Here is a 26,860-nt window from a genome sequence, read left to right on the forward strand (position 1 = left end):
TTCACTTTAAGAGAAATCCAATTTTTTTTTATTAAAAAAAGAAAACACATACAATCAAAACATTGTGTATAAAAGACAGTCACGTAATCTTAATCCACCTACAGTAGAACGTTATTGTTGTATTTGTCATCGACTAATCTGACGCTTCGAGGCGAGACTAAAAGCCATCTACTATATGAAATATGAAATATGAATCATAGTCTTCTCACACTCAACCAGAATAATTTCAAGACCCCAGTTAATGCTGCCACTCTGAGCACCCTAGATGCTGATTTTTTTTTTTTTTATCTCTGAGCACCTGACTAATTTTTCAGCTCCCAAAAAAAAGAGAAAGCAAAATAACCTCCGAGGCCTCTCTCTGATGTCAGCGACCTTACAGAGCGATGAGGAGGCGTGTTTCGGATGAGAGCACCCAGTGTTGAAATGACAATTTGTGAGTCAGCTTTCCTGATTTACCGACCGACGACCACACAAGCTTTAAAGTAAACATTATTGGTGCAACGAGGATCCAACCAATCGACAATGAGGAATCACTCATTAGAAAACTAGGCAGAAAAACTACATAGTGATTCTGACACCAACATAACACCTGATTGTGGTATAGAATGGAAAAATCAGTAATATGTGCAGATGATCTACCCGAAGCTAGAAAACCCATCAGTCCAGGGGGGGAGTAAATGGCACAGCATACTAACAAAGGGCGTATCCATGGTTGCTACCTTTGGTTTAGACCAAAAGAAAGCATGATTACCAATCAGATAAGATCTTCAGCTTCTTCACACACGGGTTGAAAGAGGTTTAGTTATATCCTGTTTCAAACTAAAACAAAAAAAAAAAGTCTGAATGTGTGCTGGCACAGTTTAAACATTCTTACACAAAAATCATTTCTCTTTCTCTACTATCTTTATTACTCAGCTGCCACATGGTAGTAGATAAATGTGCAAATATTTCCTCTTCCTCATCACTATTAACGTACGACCTTAGTATAATACAATGGAAAAATAAATATTTCTGTGGAAGAGAGTACACCGGGGACCCCTTGTGTTTGCACATGCTGAGTGGAGAAAGTGTGATGGAAGCAACCGTGAATGGATGCGGGTCTGATCCACCGGAGCAGGGAGTACAACGGTACAAATACAAACAGGATGCAGTGGCTTTTTTACCCCAGAAAAATCACTTTTACCCTTAAAAAAACAACAAAAAAAACACCCAAGTCTAACTAAATAACAGAATCGAAGAGCCGAAAAACAGTCTGAGAGGGAAGCAGGGAAAAACATTTAACATTCACAGGCCAAGAACATCAAGTTGTCCGAGGAGGGCTGTAGGAGCTGGGATATTACTACGGTACTGTATTCTACTGATTCAGAAGTATTGCTAACGCCCGAACTACACTCGTCTTGACTCGAGCCAGAGATAGAACTAAATCTGAATGATGCGAGCTCTGTAAACTAAGGCTTGTGGTTTGTGAGGAAAGTACCAAAGAAGTTGACATCAGTGACCTTGTGTGATACTGCACGCGTCTCATGGTGGTCGTGACTGAACTAGTGACCACCGGCATGAAGAGTTTTGTTAAATTACACATTGACGAAAACAAATAAAACATGAGCACCATTTTTTGGCATCTCCGCATCCTTCTTTGGTGACCGGAAGTAAGAGAAGTGGTGGGAGGGACGGGGAGGAGGAGACAGAGGGGTATAGTGTTTAGTACTGGACGTGAAACTCACAGCAGGAGGAGGAGGAGGAGGAGGAAGTGAGGAGCAGTGCCGCGTCTTAAAGCCTCCTCCAGCGGACAGTAAGGCCGAGGTGAGTTAGTCCGGTTGGAGAGTGTCCGTGTTGAACAGTGGCTCTGTCGACCAGGGAAGGGAACTCCTTGGCAACACATCATGAGCACCAGCAATCAGTTTGAGAGTCAGTCTCAGATAAAAAGAAAACTCATTTATATATATATATATATATATATATCATATATACACTTGTACAAAAAGAAAGAAAAAAAATCCCTGAAGTTTTACTCATGTTAAACAGTTTTTTTTCATTGAGGTTTGAAAAGGGGGCGACGTGTCAGTGACTCCAGCCCATGAGGTGGCTGACACGGGCTTTCTCAGTCATGCGGCGTACCCGTCCTGAGCGGGACATGCCCAGATTGAGGGGGTCCTCCTTCGACCCGTCGTCCTCTGACTCGTCCCTGTACAGGACTGTCCTGCGACCCTGGTTGCGCGTGTTGACCCGCCGAGACTTGCACTGGCCGCGTCTCCGGATGCTAGCTGCTGCCGCCGTCGCCGCTGCAGCCCCTCCCTGCACCTCCTCCTCCTCTTCCTCCTCCTTTTCCTCAAGTTCCTCCTCCTCCTCGGGCTCCTCCTCTTCCTCTTCATCCTCCTCCTCCTCCTCCTCCTCCTGCTCACCCTCATCCTCTCCACGTCTTACATCCATCGGTTGCTGTTGCTGCTGCTGCTGCTGCTGCTGCTGCTGCTCTTCCTCCTCTCCCTCCTCTTCCTCCCCCTCCTCCTCTTCTTGTTCCTCATCCTCCTCTTCTTCCTCCTCCTCTACCGGCAGCTGCACTCGTGCTTTTTTAGGTCTCTGTGCCGCGTCCTCTCCTCCTTTGTGTCTCCTTTTCCCTGAGGCCGCCACCTTACCCTTAGCCGGGTGGCGTACTGACAGGCAGGGGGCTTTGCTGTAGTCGTGATCTCCCCCCTCCACGTACTTCTCCATCTCCGACTCGGAGCTGTTCTCGCTGTCCGACGAAGAGGAGGACGATGAGGAGGAGGATGACCCCGACGAGGAGCTCTTGGATCCGGACGCCACCACCTCACCCTCCTCCTCCTCCTCCTCCTCCTCCTCATCAGACTGCGGCGCTTCTCGTACGTGGCGCTGTCTGGAGCCGTTACTTAGTTGCAGGTTACGCTGGTGCCCTGATGCAACAAAAGAGGACGATGGTTCATTTCTGCACCGTAACTTTAAAATGAAAGATGTTTGATACATTTTGGTTAGACTGTACTGCTGGTCGTACCTGACTTCTTCACGGGAGTCGCTTGGCTGCGGGTCAACCGATGCGGCCCCTGGCTTCTGCTCGTCCCTGAACTTGGGGAAGAAGGCTGGATGTCCTCCTCATCCTCCTCATCCTCCTCCTCTTCCTCCTCTTCCTCCTCCTCTGCTACACTGCTGCTTTGCTGAGCTAAAGTAACAACAGACGGCTAATTACTAATCAGGACTGTAATCATATTACTTTTCACAGTACATCCGTAGTATAATGCATTACATCTGATCTTCAGTAATAACAGAATTAGTGGCCTTGTGCATATAATTGCTGTTTGCTACAACATACAGGATTTAAATGTGCATCAATACAGTCAGAATGTGTGAATGCAACAGTAAAATGCATAACACGATGCTTTGATAAGTGGGGAAATAAAACAGCTGTCGACAGCAGCAAACCCTGCAAGGTAATGACTCAATTAATGCCATTACAATATTAGAAGAGTAATGATTTTTTTTCTTTACTTCCCCAACGCTGCTACCAATAGTTACAGCAAGATCCTGCACAACACTGGGACCTGAAAACACATTAAGCCACAATAGTGCAGTCGTACCCTGATGTGGTCTCTGAGAACGATTCTTCTTTGAGGTCTTGGATTTTTTTGGCTTCGACACCTTTCCGGACTTGTGCTTCCCTTTAGGGCTGAATGTATGGAAACAGAGAAAAGAAGTGACATTTCAGAATAATGACATTATATATCAGCAGGGGTGCCTGCAACTTTCATCACTTTAAATGTAAATAGCGTTTTTAAACCAGGGCTAGGATTTACTAAAGCTGAATGTTAAAGGGATAGTTTGGGTGTTTTGAAGAGGGGTTGTATGAGGTACTTATCCTTAGTCAGTGTATTACCTACAGTAGATGGCAGTCGGCACGCCCCCAGTTTGGAGAAGCAGACAGGAGTTACTGCACGGAAGCAAAGCAACGTAACAGCAGCAAAACGTTTTTTAGCCACCTAAGAGAAAGGCCCATCTATAAAATCCGTATCAAGTGTACGCTATACTTAGAGTATTTTTGCCCCTTTTTGCCTTGAGACAGCTATACAGTCCATGCTCTCGCCAAAGCAACCAGACTCCGTTGAAAAAAACAGTAATTTTACCTCACAGAACGCAGGAGTAACTAGTCTACCGCTGCCTTGATCAGTTAGTTTGTTTGTGTTATTGTGTGACTTTGGTTAGTTTGGATTCACCAAAGAAACACAATATCACAAACAAACTAGTTCTGCGAGGTAAAATTACAGTTTCTTTCCAATGGAGTCCGGTGGCTTTGGCGAGAGCATACAGTAGACGGATGCAACAGCTTCAGGCTATCTGATGGCAAGGTAAGGCGGCAAAGATATATTCTAAAGATAGCATACACTTAACCCGATATTGATTTTTTTAGGTGGGCCTTTCTTTTAGGTGTCTAAAATACGTTTTGCTGCAGCCCCGTCCACAGCAGTACATTACTTTGCTTCTGTGCGGTAACTCCTGTCTGCTTCTCCAAACTGGGGGCGTGCCGACCGTCATCTACTGTAGGTAATACACTGACTGTGAATAAGTAACTCATACAACCCAACTTCAAAACACCCAAACTATAAGTGTAAAACAGGCCTTGAGTTTAAAGCAGCACATTTGAGATATTTCCAGGCGCTGCAGACACCCTGTGTATACTGTGTATACTGAGATGAAAAAGATGTGGAGTGACAGGTTAGTAAATGAGGTTCAGTCACCTGGGGGATGGACTATTAGGCGGGGAGCTCCCTCCGTTGTGCATTCTGTTCCTGTAACTGACTCTCTGAAGAGTCCGCCGCTCATTCTGAATGGCAGACTTGTAGTCGGAGATGATAGAGATGATGTTTTTTTCAAAGAAGGCCGACAAGCTGAGGGTCATGGTGTAGATCTAGACGTAAAAACAAGAAAGTCAGAGTGAATCTACTAGACTACTAGACACTTATATACATCAATAACTCCCAGCAAGCATGTTGGTGCTGTGGGAACCAACGCACGGGCATCAATCACGGGGATGTCCCACAACAACATACATTGACGTACTGAGGAGAGATGCAGGTGTGGAGAGTGCTAAAAACTGCTCTAAACTATAGAGTACGGTCTAGACCTGCTCTACATAAAAAGCGTCTCCAGATAACTTCTGTTATGATTTGACGCTGTATAAAAATAAATTGAATTGAATTGAAATTATAGTTATATTATACTTTTTCAATGCCAGTGATGCTACTTCACCTGTGATTTCTTGTTAGGCGTGTATGCTCTGGAGTTGCTGAAAATGAGGCGCACGTCTTTGGCGAACTCCATTGGGCTTGCATAATTCACCGCAACCAGCGTCTCTGACACTGTAGCCAAATCCATTGGAGTGTCAATGATGTTTTGATAGTCCTGCACAAAACAAGGTAGAGTCCAAATGTTAAGGCACACAGAGGATCGTTTTAATTTGACTTCTGCTTTTAGTTATGCACCCTTGGCATGCATGTTATTTGAAGTTGTGTGATGTGTTTTTCTGTTGTTTTACCGGATACTCAAAGAGGTCCACTGGCTTCCTGAACGGCTCTGAATCTCGCGAGACCATCATTCGTCGCAGCAGCTCTCTGCATTGACCTCGCCAGAATTTCACATCCAGAAGCACGCCACGCTTTTTGGAATTCGGCTCCGCTCCCTAGCAGAGAAAAGATGAAATTAACGACTGGAGCGATTGCAGATGATTTTAAGTCTGTAACGGTTTAAGATGGATTGGACACTGGACTCTGATCCCTCTTACCCGATGTCCTGTAGATGTGCCTGGAGTGTCAGAGTCCACATCCACCTCAGCCTGCAGAGGAGCACATAGAAAAACAAAAAATACTGTTTACAGAAGAACAGAAATCTAGCACTGCAACTAATGAATATTTTCATTGTCGATTAAGTTCTCGAATAATCGATTAGTTGTTTGGTCTAAAAGTTACCTGACGAAAAAGCTTTCACCATGATGTAAAAAAACACTTATCACAACCCAACTCTCTCACCTCAGCTTCTCCTCCACTGCTGATCTCAGACTTCAGTTTGTGATACAGATCCAAGATGTCTGTGCAGCTCTGGTCGCTGAAGGAGACGAGAGGGCATTAGACACGTGTGTAGGAGTATTCATCATTATTATTACCCGAGTATCAATCATGAACTGTGTGTCTTACCCGATGTAGCGCAGGAGAACGTCACTCACCACCTTGGCGGTTGCTACAATGGGGCTCTGGGGTTCATTGAAAGTGCGGGCATTGTGTTCGACGTAGCGCACCTCCCACATTAATGCAGAGATCCGCCTGCAGCAGAGAGGAACAACCACACTTCAAGCTCAGATAGCAATATTTGGCATCTGAACTTTTATAATTTATGGTGAAGATAAAAATGTGTTGAGGTTATGCATGCTGCCTCACCTGTAGAAGCGGTTCTCCAGTCGTTTGCGGATAGTGCTGAGGTCAGTGGGGTAAGCCACCGCGGTGCAGTACAGAGGGTAGTCCCGCAGATTTACCGGTAACGCGAACGCCTTGGCTACATCTGTGGACAAACAGGAATGAGGTCAAACATCGCAGACATGAATGAGGTCATGAACTTTTCCCGTAGCAAACAAACAAACTGTCATTGACTCTTTGACGGCCTACCCAGTGCAAGAAGCTGATCGATGCCATGGATGACTCTCTCACAGTCTTCATCTCGTGTGTGAGCCCCCCATTCTCCTTCCTGAGGCGTGTAAAGCAGAGCCTTTAGCTCCTCCTCTGCCACCTCCACGCCATTGCCAACCTGGTCAGGCAACGCAGCTGATGGAACCACAAATGAAAAGGTATCTGGTTAACTGCTAAAAACTACTTTGAATTATAGCTAATTATCAGCCACACAATCCTTATAAAATACCACTATTCTTCTAAAATATTGTAGGCAAATAGGTTATATTCTCCAAAGAAAAACATCTGAGTTTGATCTGAAGCCTTGAATGTGATAAAAACACAAACATTTCCATGTTCAAAAAACATAATGGCTTTTCATTTTCACCATTCTGCTACTGAAATAAAATAGCAGAATAAATCTGCACTGTTTTTTATGGGATTGACAGCCTGTTACATTTATATTATAAATGGACTATTTGGTTGTATAATTAAGTCAAAAAGGAAACAATGGCACTTGAAAAGGAGCAAAATCAAGTCTTTTGTGATTCAGACAGTTCCCAAATGTTAACTGTTCAAGAACATCTAAGTGGCCACCATAATGAACAGTCTGAAGTCTCTAAATGCTAAAATAATAAACCCTTTTTGTCTGGAAAACACACGGCCATCTTTATGGAAAGTAAAGGACACATTTATTGCTTCAACAATATGTGAAGTCCAGGGTGTTTTCAACGTACTGATTTCCACCTGTACATTATTGTATTCACAGACTAATATTAGGTTTGATGATAATAAATGCATTTTCTGTAAAAATTAAAAAATACATGCAACATTTTTAAATGACTTCAAGAGTTGTCTTTATGCAAAATTTCTTTTAGATAACAAAAAGAAAACAGCTTTTGATAGGAATGAAAAGTTACAGCTTTAAACAAAATCCATTCATGAAAACCAGACTTTCCCAAACAGATAAATATTGATGGAAAATATTTCTGAAAAAATATGGAACTTTTTCATGCATTTTTTTTTCATCTCTACTGTTACAGTTTACTGTTATATTTCGCAAAAGTTTGATGTATTCTTGCATTGTTTACTTGAAATTTCAACTCACTCTCTCAGTATATGCTCTTTTCATTGTCTCATGGTGATTTCTAATGAGGCCATGGAAGTGAATAGGAAAGAATGTATTTTAGTTTCGGTAAATAGCCCTGATTTTCAACCACTGTGGTTGGCCATAATGCTCCATCTTTGAAAGATGAAGCTGTAAAATGGACTTTACATCAAAATCAATGAATGAGAGGAAATGTATCATAATTAAATGCCATTTTTGGAGTAAAATCCTAAATCATTATCATACTGTCCAATTTGAAGTGACATGGTATATTATACAGTATGTATATATTCATCTGCACTTTTTATAGTGTAAATTTGTGAAATCTTTTGACATTTTGCCTGTAATCTAACAAACCATCTCATTTAAAATTGCATCGGTTTATATCCAGGTGGAATTTTCTATATTAATAATAATCCCACTGACCTTCCTCAGGAATAGGCTCCATGTCCCAGGGACTCATTTTCTCCCGCTCACCATTATCCCACCTGATGAAACGAGAAAAAAAAAAATACATTAATTAGTTATTAAACTAACACTGTGTGAAAGATTACAATCCCTTATTAGATTTAACTTTAATGAAACGTGACATCGGGTCAGCAAAGAAGAACATGATATTAACAGATACACTATGTTGGAGTAGAGTACTGCAGAAAGACAGACGCACTTTACTGCATAGCACTGAAACAGGCTGTCTGGATACTCCGGCTGCAGAGGCTCTTGGTCCTCCACAGAGCCGAACCACCAGGCGTCATCAATGATGCTGCGGAACCTCAAACCTGAAGAGAGCAAAGTGAAGACAGGATCAAACAGAAGTAAAGGACAGTACACTGTTCACAACAATGAACATGGTCTGGATCTGCTCAAATCGTTGTGGGTCAAACACTTGAGTCAAGTTTTCAAACCGTGTATATGAAAATAATTTTGTCTCTGGCTGGAAATATTACATCAGACCTCTCTCACATTTTATTTGAAGAATATCAGCTTTTGCTATCACACAGATAATTTAGAGCAGTGGTTCCCAACCTTTTTCCATTGGGGACCCCTTTTCTATCATTGAGTTAACTGACGACCCCCGACTAAGTGACATATTTTATAGATATTACATATTATATTTAATGCATAACAATAACAGTACAGATACAACTGATAAAACTGTACAATTAACCCAAATTGTGAACACAATAACTGCAGAAAGTTTGTGTAAAATTAACAATTTGGATTCATTTTGAGGAGATTATTTCCTGTGAATATATTGCATCAGAGATGAGTTTTCCTGTTCTCTGTATTGTGTATTTTCATACTTAACAGGCTTCTCTTTTTTTGGACAAATTCAATGTTTTTCTTCCCTTATCCTGTGAGATTTGTTTTATATTCTAAATAATAATCCAAACTTTAAAAATAACAATTTCATTTAGTTTTCTTTACAGAAATGAATGAAATGCTGAGATATTGGCCAACATAATATATATTTTTCAAAAAAGTTTTCTTATACCCCTTAAAATTAAGAAGTCCTCGGGGCCCCCTAAAATTTTTTGGCAACCCCTTGTGGGGGTCAGAACCAGTGATTTAGAATCCCACATGCTCGATTGAACTTGTCTGACCTCGTCTGTAAAATTATTAAATCAGAGTTTGGGATGCAAGTAGGCCTCAGTGTACCTGAGTCGAACACCGAATGTAAAAGGGAGCGATTGAATTGATTGCACTGCATCCACTTTTTGTTTGATGTGATATATGTTTGTAGTATGGTTTTATTGTTTGGTTAAATATTGCGTTTTGTATTTATGTAGAACAGTGTACGACGGAAAATATTCTAAAAATAAAGTGAAATCAAATGGAATCAAATATGAGTGGTAAACACGTTTTTTGAAACACTCACCTGGCTGCCAGTTGTGCTCTTTAGCCTCGTTGTAAAACTGCTGCAGTACCAGAAAATCTATGACATCAGGCATGTCATGGTACCTTTAGAGTGTGGGAATGAAAAATGAAATGAAATGCACATGCTTCAACATTTATCATCTTGTGCTGTATATACTGTTCATAAAATGCTCACTTTAATGAGAAACACTCATTGGTCATCTTCCCTGAGACTGGGTCCAGAAAAGCCAGTTTTAGGCAGCAGAGTGTGGGAGGACCCACTTCATATTTAATTCCAACCACCTTCACAGATTCCTGGTCCTGAAGGGGGCAGAAGAAAACACACAAAAGCTAAGACTCTGGATGAATGAAGAAGATGACGACGATTAGAACTTCTCGAAAAGAAGAAGTTATGGCTAAACACACAGGAGTGCACCCTTAACGTGTTTAATCAAATTTGTTGTCAGATAAGTGGTGATTAGCGTTCAATTCAGATTCAAAATTCTTTCTGTTTTCCTCAAGTTACTTTCATTCACAACAACCCCAGTAACTTTTTCCTTTTTTTGTACCATTCTGCAATGATGGTGCAAGAAGCCAAAGACAATAGCTGGATGGAAGATGCTACAAGCAGCAGACCAAGCGCCAACTATCATGCCATGTTAAAACTCACTTAATCAGCCCATACCGTGCTCAATTAACAAGACTAGGAGTCTGCAGCCATGCTAGCAGCTCTGTGAGGCTGTACTCAGGCACAGCGTTGCTTTGAACTAAATGCTAACATGCTCACAGTGACAGTGCTATCACATTGATCTTTAGCAGGTATTTAACATGTTCACCATAGCATGTTAGCATGCTAACATATGCTAATCAGCACTAAGCACAGCAGGCTGATGGGATTGTCACTAGTTTTGCATTTGCTCATAAAATAAAGTATTGGACATACTGAAATTTTGACCGGATGGTGGCGCTAGATGAAGAGTCAGAGGATCACCAAAGTTATTACAATTCATCCTGAGGGATACATGAATGTCTGTGCCAAAGTTCATGGCAATCAATCCAATATCTGTTGAAACATTTCACTCAATGCCACATGCCAACCTCACGATGGCACTAGAGGAAAAGTCAGGGGATCACTAAAGTCATTAGGCTCGGCAGTCGCCGCACAGTGCGTGCCGGTTAGATTTGTGTACGACTTGCTCTGACGTCATGCATACCTGGGCTACGATAAGCAGTTCTTAGGGCTAGGCGCCGCAGTTGCTCTCCACTAACTGCAAAGACCCAGGGCGTGATGGGAAATGCCTGGCTGTCACCTGATCAAAGAGCTGATTGGCTCTTAGTTTTGACAACAAACACCACCACATGTTGTAGAAAGTCCCAACTTTCTGTGTGATTGTAGATTGTAGGCTATTAGTTGTGCAACGGAGGTTTCATCTGTTAACAAACATATCTTGCGTGATTGATAATAATAATAATAATAATAATGAAGGTTATTTATTGATTTGTATAGCACAAGCGTTCATTACAATGTGCTTTACAAGGCGGACATAAAAATAATAAAGGATAGAATCCAATGCCAGATACACGCACATTTCCACATATATTTAAAAAGAAATATAAATAAATCAGAACGTGACCTGTAAACTAAAAGTAGCCTACAGATCGGATCAGGATGCAACTATTCCTGTTACTTCTTGTAAATTCTTTGAAGACTGCGGGAAATAGCTGGAAACCGACTAGACCTCAGCTTTTTGTCACCACCCTCTGCCTCCTGATCTCGTCTACTTTCCAGGCAAGGCGCAGTTCATCTCGAATGAGCCTATTATGATTCATCCTCTGGGCACCATGGATATCTTTATCTCATATTGGCAATCCATCAAATAGTTGTTGAGATATTTCAGTCTGGACCAAAGTGGTGGATCGACAGACTGATATTGCCATACCTAGAGCCATGTCGCTAACGGAAAAAAAAAAAAAAAAACGGATGCTAAGAGGCATTGCCCAATTCATATTACATACTGCCATATTGTGACACATGAGTTGTTGGGATATGCTGTGTGAAGGCAATAAAAAAACTACTGTATAATTTACTAGTCTTTACCAATACAGAAGTGATCTATGCGGTTCAAATGTGAACGGTGGTGGAAATAGGACTGTAAGAATTGTAGAGAAAATAAATTTACGGAGGGCTTAGAGCTCTGCCAATTGTTGCACCTGGCCAACTGCAATGGAAAGTGAGCCTGACCATCAGATTACCAGTTACAGACTCTCTGAATAGCTTGTCTAATGGAGCATGTAAGGGTCTGTTAAAGAAAACCGCGCCTCACCCTGAGATCGAGTCTGTTCCACGGCTGTTTCTGAGGGTTGATGCTGTAGGCCTTGACCCGGCGGACGGCCCGGACGTAGGCCTGATGGCCCTGTTTGAAGTAGATGAGCTGGAGGAGGACAGGAGAATCAGGATCAAAATGCTTGAAATGTATTTTTCAGTTTGAGCTGAGAGTGACACTCCTTACCTCATCTCCCATTTGTGGAACAAAAGGAGAGCGGTGTGGGATGGTCTCCATTATCCATGATGGTGGCAGCCACTCCTCTTCATCAAGTCCAGCCAGAGAGGACGTGGGTTTCTAGGTATATAATAATATAATAATGTTCAAGTACAGAATTTCTCCTGTACTGTGTGGTGAAGACATGTTTTCACTGTGAGTCCTGTTAGCGTACCTGTTTGGTCTCCTTAGGCTTCTTCCTCTTCTCACGGTCCTTCTTCTTGGCCTCTTTTGCCTTGCCGTCACCTTCCTCCTCTTCAGAGCTGCTGTAACCTCGGGTCTGGACAGTCCTCCTGGTTGATCGCTTCGGCGGCTGGAGGTTGATCCCAGCGTCGGCTGTCCAATCGGAATATTCACTGGAGGAGTCGCTGAGAATGAAAGAGGGGAGATGTTAGTTGGGCGATTATAACTACATGTTGAAAACACTACTCAGTTAAAAGATATTTACCTGGAGCTGCTTTCGCTCTGCCACTGAGCTTCACCATCAGAGGAGGCGTCGCTTTGCTCCGCCTGTGCTGCTGCCTGTCAACAAAAACACAGAAAGCACCTTATGAGTGGTAGTTAACAGACGGTGCTCCACAGCATCACGTCATGTTTGAATATGTAGAGAGAGCAGAAAGACGGAACATACATTTCCATCGCTGTCTGTGTCCATCTGGCTGTCAGAGTTGCGTCGGTTGCTGGAATTTCGACTCCTGGTCCCAGGACGGCGAACTTGAGCTGAGCGGGTCTGATAGGCGTGGCGCTGCTGCTTTCTCTTGGTCGGCCGTAGGGAGCGCAGACGTGAGGACAGCAGATCGCTCTACAAAGTGTGGAAGGAGGGTGGAAAATAAGAAGGAGCAGGAATGATTTTTTACTTGTGAAAACAACTGTGAATAGAAGAGTAGCCTACCTTCGGTGTGCAGGCTGCCGGTTTCTTCCTCCTCTCTACGTTGTATAGAGAACATTCCATGTCGCCTTTGGCTCGTCTGCACTCCTCCAAAACTCTAATGATGATAATTTCCATTGTGAAATGTACACAAAAATATATACTGTATATATAAAATAGGGCTGTCAATCGATTCAAATGTTTAATTGCGATGAATCGCAAATTTATCACACATTTTTAATCCGTTCAAAATGTACCTTATAAGGGAGTTTTGTATATATTTATTATTAGAAATCAATTAACAACACAATACAATGACAAATATTGTCCAGAAACCTTCACAAGTACTGCATTTAGCATACAAAAATATGCTCAAATCATAACATGGAAAACTCAAGCCCAACAGGCAACAACTGCTGTCAGTGTGTCAGTGTGCTGACGTGTGAGCACGTCTGTAAAGGGGAGACTCGCAGGTACTCATACAACCCATTTTTATTCACATATCTTGAGGTCAGAGGTCAAGGGACCCCTCGGAAAAAGACCATGCCAGTTTTTCCCCGACAAAATGTTGCGAAAATTTGCAGCGTTACTATACAAGCTAGTATCCATTGATACCAATGGAGTCCAGAGGTTTTCTAGTTTCATATGATGCCAGTCTCTTCTCTATTTGAGCTTTAAAATTGATCCCGCTACAACCTAAAAATCACAAGTTGCGTTAAAGAAATTAGTGGCGTTAAAACAAATTTGCACTAATGCATCATTATCGCATTAACCTTGACTGGCCTAATGTAAAAATATTAATTTGTTTAATAATCTTATCTGCTCTCTGCATTGTCCTTACATCTAATGCTATTCTCTCTATCTGGCTCACCTGGATATCCCTCGCGGCACTTCATTGACCATCACTCTGCGGCTCCAGGCCAGCAGGTCCCTCTCGGTGGCCACTTGACTACGCAGGGCGTTGTGCTGCATCTGCCACACGCCGTCCACCTGCCCACTTCTGCGTGGTTCAGCAGCCGGAGAGGAGTCCTCCACGTCCACTTCTGCTTCCTCACCTGCTAAAAATATAAAGAGATTTGTTTGTTATGACAATACCTTACTAGGGAAATATGGCACAGTTTTACAATAAATCTCAGACTTTTACAGGAATGACAGAACTGAACGCACTAGACAAACCAAGAACATAAAACCCTAAATCACTGTAAAAATGTGCTTACATAATAAGTGAAACTTACCCTCTGCCTCTTCAGCCTGCTCTTCTGCTTCATTCTGAAGCTGGTCCTGCTCATTCTGCAGCTCTCTGATGAGATTGTCCAACAGGCTTTCTCTGTTTTCCGCCGTTTGCTGGCCAAGTACTTGCTCAACCAACTCTCCATCACCTAAGCAGCAAAAAGGCAGTCAGTCACACTTCCAAAGTTAAAACTGTGCAAGCATTCTGAATGGTATATGAGTAACGGAGGAGCAGTTTTTTACTGTTAGCCATGTATCCTAGCTGGGGTACAAGCTGATCCTCCTTGCAGTTTTCTCTTCCTGGCACCAGTCGCTGGTAGTGAGGAGGGTGAGGGTTTCCATCAACATCCACCAGAAATGGTGGCGGCATGAGGTGTGGGGCTTGCTGCGTCTGCTCGTCCAGCACATAGTTGTTAGAGTCACGAATAAGAGGTCGGTAGTCCGTGTGGAAGAACATCTGGTCAGGAATCTGGAGGGAATCAAGTGTATTTTTGTGTTGAAAATGAGGGGAAAAAAATTGCTGTTTGCTTGTCACCCTCCGTAAGACATACCAGGACACAGTAAGTAAGTTATAATAGGGCTTCTTTATTGTTATTAGCAGTCTTCCCTACAATATTTCATTTCAGATCCATGGTGACAGTTTGGCTTACAGCGAGACATGCCTGATAATTTTAAGATTTTGGGCTATTTTGCTTCCATAACATGTCTTCTTTCAGACTAGTGGAAAGAAAACATCCAAAATACACATTTAGGTGTTTATTTTACTGCATTTGTCTATTTGTGTGTGTAGATTTCTCCTAAATTCACCCAAATTTAGCATTTGCATATTTAAACATAACATTTCTGAAAACTTGTAATGCAAAAAAACAATTGTCTTAATGTCAGCAATCAACTGGGAAAGTTTCATGGTGATATCTTTTAGTAAAAATGTTTTACCCTTTTCTCCTGTTGTGTCTTCAAAATGTATGGAATTTTACACAATATATCTGTAAAGGCCGTTTTCTCCAAATGAGTTTGTTTCTTAGATTCTGAGTCAGATATCTCCACTTCAGTAGCACTTACATTCACCAAACTTTCCAGTTTCATTCATATATATATATATATATATACACACACAGTATATTTTGTGAAAGTTTTTACAGAGGGGTTTGTTCATCATTCACAGCCTGATTTATAAATCATTTTACTCCTAAAAACATGGCGAAAATGTTTATTTTTTTTGCCTGTTTACAGTATTTATTTCTAATTTGTGCAGTGATACAAAGAGATGTCCAAAATTCCCTTGGTAAAAACCTTTGATTCTAATATGTCAACAAAATGAAAAAAATATTTTGAACCTGGCTTTATTCAATGTTCATATCTATGTTCTGGAAATTATGCAATTTAGCACAAATTTGATAAGATAATGCCTTATTTGCATATATATAAACATACAATATCAGAACACTTGTAACACAAAAAATAATTGCCTTAATGTAAGTAATCATTTGGGGAAGTTTCAAGGTGTTAACTATTGGTTAAAATGTTTACCCTATTCACTTGTAGTGTCTCCCTTTAAATGCAAGTCTTATGATTAAAGAACAGTATGTGTAACCACAAATCTGCTATGCTGTCTAACCAAATGCTGTTTCTTTAAAAAATATATTTTTTTAACGGTAAATATATTTTTTTAACAGTTATGTGCCGTTACCTTTTCATATGGTCTGCTGCAGCCGAAGCCAAAGATGAGCAAATGGCCGTGTGAGTCAGTGCAGGCGAAATGCTGCCCATCAGCTGAGAACTTGCAGTCAAAAATAGCACCGTGGCCTTGCCCTTCAATCTGGAAAACAAATATTTGAATATGAACTCAATGATAGTGTAAAGAAAGAACACGACTGATGGGTGATTCTCGTTGTCGAATCAATTACCATGTTGAAGAAGTTGCGGATCTTGGCTCCTTTTGTCAAGTCCCACATGTAAATGTTGCCATCGTGACCGGCAGACAGCATGATGCGGGAGTCAACGGGTGAGCCTCCATCACAAACACCTCATCATCGTGACCCTTGAACAGAAGAGAGCACAAACATTAGGGGAGGTCAGTTGGTCAAAAACAGCTGTTTTATTCAGTAGAAATGCCAGCGTCAGCCACTCACAGATAAAACATGCAGCAGCTGTCCAGTGGTTGTGCTCCACACTTTGAGCAGGTAGTTTGACACCGCTGTGATGACCGTGCTATCTGCGCGGTCCCAGGCCACCATGGTCACCACCAGCTTAGTTTTATCATCCCCATTGGCGACGGTACTCCTGGAGGAAAATATCCCATCAGACATGAAGCAGCGGTTTACAGAGACAGAAGACGGCTCCAAGAAACTTTGAAATAGTGTTCACTCGCTTACCCAGGCAGCCTGGCAGAAATGTCTAAAGTGACGCTCTTCCACTCTTGTTGCTGGTAGTGCCAGATCCTGGCCGTGCCATCCCGACTGCCACTCACAAATCTTAAGCTGCACACATATACACCGTCAGAGGCTCGAAAACCACACAAAAAACAGTTTGAAGTCTATGATCTCAGCAAACACACTCACCTGTCACTGTTATTGCTAAACTGGACGACTACAACTTTATCCTGAAAACAAAAAGACATGTATTTAAATTACAGAGAGATCATGTTTAAAGGAAATTTCACAGAGTGGAACAAGAATGATGCAGCTACTGCGTTTTGTGTCTTACCGTGTGTGCATCCATCTCCGAGACCTTCACAGGAGTTTCAGCACCAAGGTAGTAGACTCTGATCAAATGATCGGTGCCACCGGTAGCCATGAACATACCGCCTGTTAACAGTAAGTTAACAAAGTTAACACGATAATAACGAGTGAACGCAAATTTTTTTAATGCTACTAATTCCTTTAATGCAATCAATCTTTCGGGAATCTTTCACTCCATGAGGCTCAGTTTTAAAGCTAGTGAGGCTATCATATGAAACTAGAAAACCTAAGGAATCCATTGGTACCAACCATGTCATACTAGCTTGTCGCAAAGGAACTTAAATAACTCTCCGTGGTCATTTTCAAAGGGGTCCCTTGACCTCTGACCTCAAGATATGTGAATGAAAATGGGTTCTATGGGTACCCATGAGTCTCCCCTTTACACACATGCCCATATTTATGATAATCACATGCAGTTTGGGGCAAGTCATAGTCAAGTCAGCACACTGACACACTGTCAGCTGTTGTTGCCTCTTGGGCTTCAGTTTGCCATGTTATGATTTGAGCATATTTTTTATGCTAAATACAGTACAACAATACGGACAATATTTGTCATTGTTTTGTGTTGTTAATTGATTTTGAGTATTAAATACTTGACAAATCTCCCTTTAAATTACATTTTGAACAGATAAAAAATGTGCGATTAATCATGATTAACTATGGACAATCATGCGATTAATAGTGATTAAATATGTTAATCGATTGACAGCCCTAAATGGAACACATTCGGTCTACAACAATATCCGTATATCCATATCCGCTACTTATATTTATATGTTTGAATCTTCAAACAAAAACAAAACATTACCAATTATGCCATCACAGAATCTTGAGTTTTTTAACAGTTATAATGTTCCCAACATCAATTAATTCATAATATATTATAATTATCCTGCCTAATTATAACTATTTGTCAGCAGTAATTGTGTCACTCAAATGTAATTATCAAACACAGAGTCTCTGCTACAATAAGATAATGTTGATGCACAAACTACTGTTGGCACTACTTCATCACTGTCCGTGCTACACAATAAATGCTATTAAAGTTGAAAAAAAAAAAAAAAGATTTAGTAGATTTTTTTAAACTTTTAGCAACAACAAAATATAAGCCAAAAGTTAAGTCGTTAGTTGTCTGGGTTTGGTTTGGACAATACATCTGGAAAATGAAATGTTACCAGACAGGGAAACACACTTACCACTACTAAAGGAGGAAGTGGAGACCTGTACTCCTGGACGTGACCGCTCGACAAACTTGACTGGTTGATCACTGAGAAAAGAGGAGAAACAACAGCTCCATGAAAAAGTGCAACTTTACTAGAGCTAGATACAGTAGAGCTAAAAACAGATGTTTCAAACACTTACTGGAATTTCATGCTGAGCGAGTGCCACTTCCAGAAACACACCATGCCGTCTGCACCAGTGGAGGACAGGTACCGCGTTGTCCCTTTGATAGCAGGACAAAACTACAGAGAACAGAAAGTCAGCGTTGGTTAGTCACAGACGAAGAGTGACCGACATTTAACACGATAAAACAGTAGCAAAAGAGTTGACATGGTGCAGAACAAGTGCAGAAAATCTAGGCAATATAAGGTTATTAATATAAGACTCTGGGACCTACAGTGAAAACTTGCATTATATTCCCATATTTGTTTAAGTTATTCCTTTAAAAAGCATCAGTCTCACCATTATGGATGTGATGGAGGCACCGTGGGCCTGCAGGACAGTGATGGGTGCGCAGGTACGCAGACACCATACTCTGATGGTTTTGTCACAGCTTGCGGAGGCAATGAGGGTGTTCTCGTGGTTCACGGCCATGTCGCAGATCTCTGCTGAGTGGCCGCGGAGTGTTGCCAGGAGCCGGCCGTCATCTGTGGCCCAAATTTTCACCAGGCAATCATCAGAACCCTAAAACACACAGACATGATAACAAGAAAATAAGAAAATTTTCATTGGGGAACTAGCTTCGACTGAAGAGCATCAATCGTCACTCAAACAGTTTACAAACAGGCTAATTGGGAGTTATTGGGAGCATCATTTGGGTCAAATTAACGACTCTTTTCAACTGAAGAAAATACATTTTTGTGACAATCAAAACTGAAACTAGTTTATAACTGATGAAACACACACTGTAGAGTATTCCAATGGTATTTATTTATTCTTTCCATAGTAGTTTGCTTCACTAAATCATCTGGGTTTGTTGGACCTTATAAAAAATAACTTCATCATACATCCGATTTACCTGCGATTCAGCTGAACTTGTGCTCATTTTGACAGTTATCACGTCCAATTTATCACGCAGCCGCGTTTTTAAACCACAGAAAGTTCTGGTTTTGCTGAGCTCGTTCTAAACTGCAGCTAAACTACTCAGATTCTAAGTGACAAAAAGATTTTGTGGTTGCAAACATCCCTTATTGGGCCAGTTTTGTCACCTGTCTAGCTATGCACAAATATGGGGAAACATATTTCTAAAATACATTCTAAAAATGAATTTGTCACATGATTGTGTATTCTTATTAGAACTTCACCTATGATCTGGATTTTCTTTATTCACGTACCTCAACCGTGACAATGAAGAGATGCCTGATTTACATTTTACATCTTTTGCACCTTCTTGCGAATAGTTTGCTAAAATGTGACTCAACAGATGGAAACACAACTAGTGAGACACTACTGATAGTGAAGTTATGGCCAAAGTCACCACTCACCGTAAATGTCCGACGGCCGGTGCGGTCAAAGGCTACACAGTAGACTGAAGAAAGGTGGCCGAGGATACGTTTGTGTATCTTCATGTGTTGGTAAGAGGAAGACGGCAGGGCCTGGCCAAAGCGGGCTGTGCCTGTGGCCTGGCGAGCACCCATGATGGACACTTGATATGAACACAACAATGATTAGTGGAAAAAACACACTGCTAAAGCAGATTCAAAATAATTGATCTAGGGACTTTAAATCCTTTTAATGGGTATAAATAAATAAAAAAGTTTCACACACCAACATTGGGAGGATGTCCATTGGTGACCGGAGGTTCTGGTGGACGACCTCGGTGGAGTGCAGCGACAGCTGAGCCACGGCATACTTTGTGGCTACAACCTAATTAAACAGTTTGTGAATTTAAAAAATATTGTGGAAAGTGAACAATTACTGATTTGGAAACAGATCTATTGCCAACAAATCACACAAACACAATAAATCAAAAAAAAGGATGGGAGGTAAAGGCTCACTTTTGGTGGTACGAAGCAAGGACTGTCTTCCCAGCCCCAGAAGTGTTTGGACTCCAGGAACACTGGGTGGGATCTCCTTCTCTATAAGCGGGCCTATCCGCTGACAAACACGGAGCAGATAGTCTGCAGGAATGTGCTGGTTCAAAATCACCTGCAGGAATCATAGACTGCTATTACAAAATAATACAACAAATATATATAGTAAGTAGCATTTAATAACAAACAACAAAACTTTAACATCTCTGTTATATTTTAAAACATTGCTAAAACAAAAAAAAGTAAAACTTTAAAGAAATTAAAGGAGCTAAAGGAATTGTTTTTGTTCATGTGTCTTTCATGGGTATATGTTTTAATGTTGTTTGTGAGCCCTTAATCTAAGACAGTTTTCTAGCACTATGTGATAGACAATACATTATTTTTTAATCTTGAACTCCAGTTTTGTTAAAAAGATTGAATAGCCAGTGCTTATTACAGACTGGGCCACAATCATTTAAACTGACCAATTTCAAGATTTGTGACCATTGATGTGTACAAATTGGGACATTTTACACATCAGCAGATATCAACCTGAACCAATATATCAGCAATAAGCTAATATTGTCCCATATGTTGGCCTGACCAATTCATCTGTCTGGCTCAAATTAAAAACACATTTATTTCCCCTTAAAGTCAATAATTGGTTTTCACATTTTCACATCCCACTAAGCCTCTGGTTGCATCACATCTATATGTAGCCTCTCTTGGTCTTAAAAGGTCAACTGCCATCTAAACTAGATTATAGTCTCTCCACATTCTTATTAATTCCTTCACAAGTCACAAAGACCTCAAAGATACTCCTATAAACTAGACACTACAATGGAAAAAGCCCCACTGTAATTAAAGTTAATCATATCATTAGTGGATATTTTTATATTAAAAAACAAAAACAAATGATATGATAAAATTCAAACAGCTGTGTAGTAACACATACGCACATAACTAAACGTCCTAAAAAATTACTTATTTTTTTCTCTTCCTGTTAATGATTGCTCACAGTTTGTAGCATTGTTTTGTAATGCAGCTAGCTGCAAAACAATCAGCTAGCTGAGGGGGAGGGGCAGATAAGCTCATCGCCAATCACAAGAGTCTCTTATGGTTCTTCCGGTTCGCTCACAAAAACAACTGTGATTCCATTGGCTCCAACAAAAGACGGACAGCTCTCTCGATCTGGCTCAGCCTATCACTGCCTGCCCTTGTCCCTATTCTCCTCCTACTAGCCCACACAATAGCAAAGGCTATATGTGGTTATTTACCAACGGGCCTATACTAATATTAATGTTTTAATATGTTATAATAAACATAAACACATTACCACCGCGTCTATTCAGCGTGGTTAATTAAATTCAAAATATACACATCCGAGAAGAGGCAATTGTCGCTTATTATTGAAGTTATACGCTTCATTCCATTAAAACGTTAATTATGAACATTCCCACTCACCCAGTCTGTGAAGGTCCGTCTGTATATCTTCCCGTCCCAACTCCGTCGCTGAGGGACCAGCTAAAGTCACAGAAACAACAAGCGGTTAGAGATGACTGCCAGTATCGTCCCGGCTCGGCAACACACTCCTTTATCCGATACAAGCCAACATTACTGAGAAGTTGTCCAAAAGGCGAACAGACATGCAGCAGTACGGAAAGCAGACAGGAGAATAAACACAGAACCTACCTCATACTGCTCCAGCTCCTCAATCAGGATCTAACAACAGAGAGACACAGTTAGCGTTAGCTGCTAGCTCCAGCTACTTATCTACACCATTTATTACCGCTTTGAGTTAATATCTTGCTTATTGTAGGTTGTTACCTGTGCTGCCTTCTTACAGGGTCCAGACTGCAGGAATCTGGCAATGAGGTAATAGAGTTCTGTAAAGAAAGAGAGGTTTGTTAGCTTGGTGCTAACTAATGTTGCTATTGAGCCGAGCTAACGCTAGCTAGCTTTGGGTTACTTAGCGCGCTAGGAGGCACACAACTGTAAACTGTGTGAATGATCAATGTTTGGTCTCGGATCAAAGGGACGCTCAGCACTCACCAGCTTCGGTTTGTGAACACTGTTCTCCCGCCATCACTTGACGAGACAGGCGACATTAAGACAGACTGATGGTGTAGCTTACTCGTTAGCCGCCGGCTAGCTAACAGTAGCTAAGTGTGTGTAGCTAACACAGGCTAGTGAATGGCCTCCTCCTTTCTCAAGTTGTTCCCTGACCACCTGGTGCTTTGTGTTAGCGCCCTCCAGTGAAACACTGCCATACTGCTTTGTTTGGTTTCTTTATCAAACAATGAATACATGTTGAAATATTCACATTTACAACTTCCAGTCCAACAATTTCAGACAGAAATTGGGAATATTGTTCTGTGTTAATCAGCCAGACAAATATTGACATTTCACTGCTTTTGTTTTCAAATTAAATAGAGGTCAAATACGTTTCCAGATTTCAAAGAAACATTTTGAAGTTATTTTTTAGCTGGCCAGTGTCATCTCAATATATACATAGCCTATACACAGTAGGTTATGAAGTTGACATTGTTGCATTATATTAATTTATATATTTGGACACACAGGCAGTTTACAAAAAGTTGTTATATTGACCATTTTCTATTATATAAAATTGGCAGTCCTGTTTGTTTAGAGGGCACTATTTGGTCTAGGGATAGCATATGGGTTTAATTTTGGAAGAGGCCTCCTTGACCTTAATGGTACCAAAGAAAAGGTGCAGCTTATATTGTAAAGAGATAGATCATAATGTTCCAAGCTTAACAACTTAACAACAGGACCAAAATTCAACCAAATCAAATCACCCCTGCAGAGGTTTTATATAAAAGAGTGAGCTTTTATGGCCATGATGGGGAATTGAATGTCATGGACCTTCTACATTTTAGATTAATTGGATATTGCCATATGATTCTAATAAAATGTTACAGTAGTTGCACTTATGAGAAACATTTTACAGTTTGTAGTCCTGTTAGACTGGATTGATGGTTATTGAAATTTGTTTATATGATGTAAATACAGTTACAGAAAACATTCTCTGAATACAAAACAATGCTTATTTTTTTAGCTATAATTGAACAGACTGATGTATTTAAATGGCACAGAACAAGTAAAAACTATTGAATAAGCTACTTTTGCACTGTTTTTTCACAGGCATTAATTTGTATAAATAAAAATAGTCTCGGAAATCTTGAGAACACGTCTGAGCCTTGACCAAAAAAACAGGATGTCACTTATTTGGAAAACTGAAGGTAGATGTCCTGTGATTCATGCCCTTTTTTATTACATATCTGACACTCACAAAGAAAAATGTCATCATCTTCTTTTAACCTATTTTTACCACTGTGTTCCACAAAAGAAGTGCACGACTGACGTAACATCCATCACGGCCTGGTATTACAACTGCAAGGCAGATTGATTGTTATTGGTTTTGCGAGTCGTGGTTGCACACACATTCAACATATAGGCAGTATATGTTATCTTTGACACTCTATGAACTGGCTGTGTGTGGTTTGCCCTCATGGTTAAGCTTGGCATATGAAATTGGAGCTGTGATGTTCTAGCTTGGATGTTTTATGTTTAACTTCAAAATAAAATTTCAATACTTCTAACCTTGTGTCTGAGCTATTATTGTAGTGTGTAGAGGAGAGCAGCTACCTGACTGGTAAGTTGGCCTCTCACATCACAGATGTTTTGTTGATTGAAGGCCTCAGATGTGCCATAGACTCAAAAGAAATGTCCTCATTCCTAGAACTGTCCTCCTTTACCTGTTCTACTGATTGAAAAATATGTTTTTTTTCTATTATTGAAAAGGCCTATCAAGGCTTTTCTGTTAAATAGCTATTAATGGCCCTTTTCATTTCAAAACCATTTAAATGAAGAAGTAACTAATTGCTTCTTTGAATGGTGAAAGATTGATTGATCAATCGTTTTATCTTAAAGGGCCACTCTACTGATTTTATATGTCAAAGTTAGTTTAGTCATGTGGAGCATCACTCAGCCTGTGAAAACAGATGTGTAGTGTCTTCTGTGCCTCTGGAGGAGCTTTGTCAGGGTCTTGCTAAAAACACCATGAAGTTGCATTATGGGAAGTGTATGATCCACTGTTTTTGTAGATTAATGCACACCAAAAAGTCAGAGTTTGCGTTTGCTGCATCAATTTTGACAATCCTTTTCCCCCCACCATGATAGAATATCATTTCTGTAATTAATTCTGGGATAGTGATGTATTTTAGTTATTTTTTTACATAAATGTGTATCTCAAATATAGATCAGTAGACTTGTTTATGGGACACTTGCGGCAGCTTTTTTTATCTGCTTTCATGCAGAATAATGTTGTCCCACGCAGGCTGATGTAATTTAAACAGAGGCGAGCAGCAGACAATTCTAAGCTTGAAACTTTTATGCACAATTTGACTGCACATAAGAAAAGAACTCACCATACAAGAGCAATCAGAAGCCCTTTAGCTAATTTGAAGCCTTGACTCACTACAAAACATTTAGCACATGCGGTTAACCACTAAAATCTCTACCTGTCTACTAAATTATAGCGTGTCAGAGCTGCTATTTAGTCGGCACATTTAATCTTTCATTAAGTACGTGTGGTATGTCAACAGTCAGAGCTCAAAGCTGTTCATCCCAGACTATCGTATGTCATCTTGGCAGCAGCAACGTAGAGCTTGAGACACGCCATAAAGGTGTATATTGATGGTGGGAGAATTGATTGACTAGTAACTGGTTGCTTTTTCTTTTCTAAATGATCCACATGAAGTGTTCATCCTGAGAGATGTGGGCTTTTTCAGGTCCGGCACGAGATATCACAAAAATTAAAGTTAATGGAATGAGGCAGCTCATTGCTGAAAGCTGACAAATTTTTAATTACTTCAGTGATGGAAAGTAACCAAGTACATAATCAAGTATTGCCCTTTCAGTAAGTACAGTTTTGAGGTACTTTGCTTGAATATTATAGTTATATCCTACTCTATACATTCTACTCTACATTTCAGAAGGAAATATGGTACTTTTTTACCTCATTAGATTTATGTCACAACTACAGTTTAGTTACTTAGCAGATTCGAATTCATATACAAAATATAGCCAATGAATTTATAAAATATGAGGCAATATTAGCCTATGGATTAAACTACCCATTATATAAGTAAAATTAGCTCCACCTCGACCTGTTACAACACTAAAGTGCTACTTAGAATATGTAATGAATATGATATAATATAACTTTCACACGGCCATTTTTCTACATGAGTAGGGCTACTTTCAGTACATTTTGCTAATAAAACTTAAGATTTTGAATGCAGGGCTTTTTTTGCCTGTTATACATAAGCAATAAGATTTAGGGGAACCAAATTATGGAGTAGCTTTTCACATCTATCAATAAACTGTTCATCTGTCAAATGTTTCAAAAGTCGCTTAAAGGGTAATTTAATTGCTGTCTTGTAATTGCTTTTCTCCATGTTTTTTCCTCACAAACACTAACCATACACGTCCACGCAACACACACACATTTGTCTTTTTTTTATATATTTACTATATTGTTATTGTTGTTATTATATATATCTTAATTGTTTATCACTATTATGTAGTCATATTATTTCTTTATATTAATCTTGTCTCTAGGTGGAGGCTTCAGATAAGCCCAGTGGGTTTTTTGCCTCTTCCTGCACTGTATGTTATTCATTTATTTCTTTGTTATGTTGTATAGTCTTAAATTGTGCAAAACAAATAAACAAATAAACAAACAAATACATCATGGTATTGCAACTTGAGTTATTAAGACTCTTTTTCTGTAATATGTATTTATTCATTTAGCAGGTACGATGAAATACAGTACAATTAACATTAAGGACTCATCTTTTTTTTTTTTCACATTTTCAATCTCCGCTCCCCTGATCCCCTGTACAATTTAATACAATCAAGAAAAATGAATAATAATAATAATAATAATAATATATCAATAGGCCTATATATAAATAACTAAAAGAAAAATAATACAATGACAATAAATAACCAAACCTTCCTTTTTCACATAGTGGATATGATAATGATAAAACAAAAGAATATGCAAGAGTTAATAACACTTCCAACACTGAATTGCATATGCTTGACACAAGCGTCTGCTGCCATGATGAATCATGTGAAACCAGGTGCATGTCAACACTGCATTTGTCTTCACATTTTCAGAATTGCACTGATCAGCCCAAGCCCATGTAGACCAACATGTGACGATCCGCTATATAATAGCTGTTGAAAGCATGACTCAGAGAGAGAGAGCAGAAGGCATGACTCACACCAATCACAGCACATCACTGTACTGTACATATATGGATTTACCGGTGTGTATATATATATATATACTGTATATATGTACTCAGTGCTTTTTATAACCTGTTGACACACTGCATGATCAGGTCATTAGAATAAATGTTTTTTTTTAACATTTCTTTGGGTGAATTAAATTATCTTTAATTACCATTTATTAATTTAAAGAGTATCTTTAAAGCCCACCACCACCACCATCTAACTTTATGAGTCCTGTATATAGTCCAGTGGGCGGGACTCTGAGTGTGGACAAACTCTGGCTGCAGAAATCTCCTC

General features: G+C 40.2%; 1 protein-coding gene across 1 annotated transcript; it reads right to left on the reverse strand.

Annotated features, from left to right (window-relative positions):
* Nucleotides 1–22,503, reverse strand: brwd3 (bromodomain and WD repeat domain containing 3). Its single transcript, XM_037749677.1, is given in 41 exon segments — nucleotides 1–2,909; nucleotides 3,008–3,172; nucleotides 3,588–3,676; nucleotides 4,743–4,912; nucleotides 5,254–5,406; nucleotides 5,540–5,683; nucleotides 5,786–5,836; nucleotides 6,030–6,105; nucleotides 6,195–6,320; nucleotides 6,435–6,555; nucleotides 6,660–6,815; nucleotides 8,194–8,255; nucleotides 8,435–8,546; nucleotides 9,647–9,729; nucleotides 9,821–9,945; nucleotides 11,949–12,056; nucleotides 12,135–12,245; nucleotides 12,340–12,532; nucleotides 12,613–12,686; nucleotides 12,796–12,966; nucleotides 13,057–13,150; nucleotides 13,904–14,087; nucleotides 14,268–14,411; nucleotides 14,506–14,731; nucleotides 15,953–16,081; nucleotides 16,170–16,264; nucleotides 16,267–16,303; nucleotides 16,395–16,545; nucleotides 16,638–16,742; nucleotides 16,824–16,864; nucleotides 16,969–17,069; nucleotides 18,200–18,270; nucleotides 18,366–18,466; nucleotides 18,687–18,908; nucleotides 19,709–19,869; nucleotides 19,992–20,090; nucleotides 20,222–20,372; nucleotides 21,701–21,760; nucleotides 21,929–21,958; nucleotides 22,064–22,122; nucleotides 22,289–22,503. Coding segments are annotated over 41 exon segments (5,433 nt in total). The 5' UTR covers nucleotides 22,323–22,503; the 3' UTR covers nucleotides 1–2,061.
* Nucleotides 22,504–26,860: the final 4,357 nt, after the last annotated feature.

This window comes from Sebastes umbrosus, chromosome 17 (assembly GCF_015220745.1).
Source record: "Sebastes umbrosus isolate fSebUmb1 chromosome 17, fSebUmb1.pri, whole genome shotgun sequence".
In the NCBI taxonomy this organism is placed as follows: Eukaryota; Metazoa; Chordata; class Actinopteri; order Perciformes; family Sebastidae; genus Sebastes; species Sebastes umbrosus.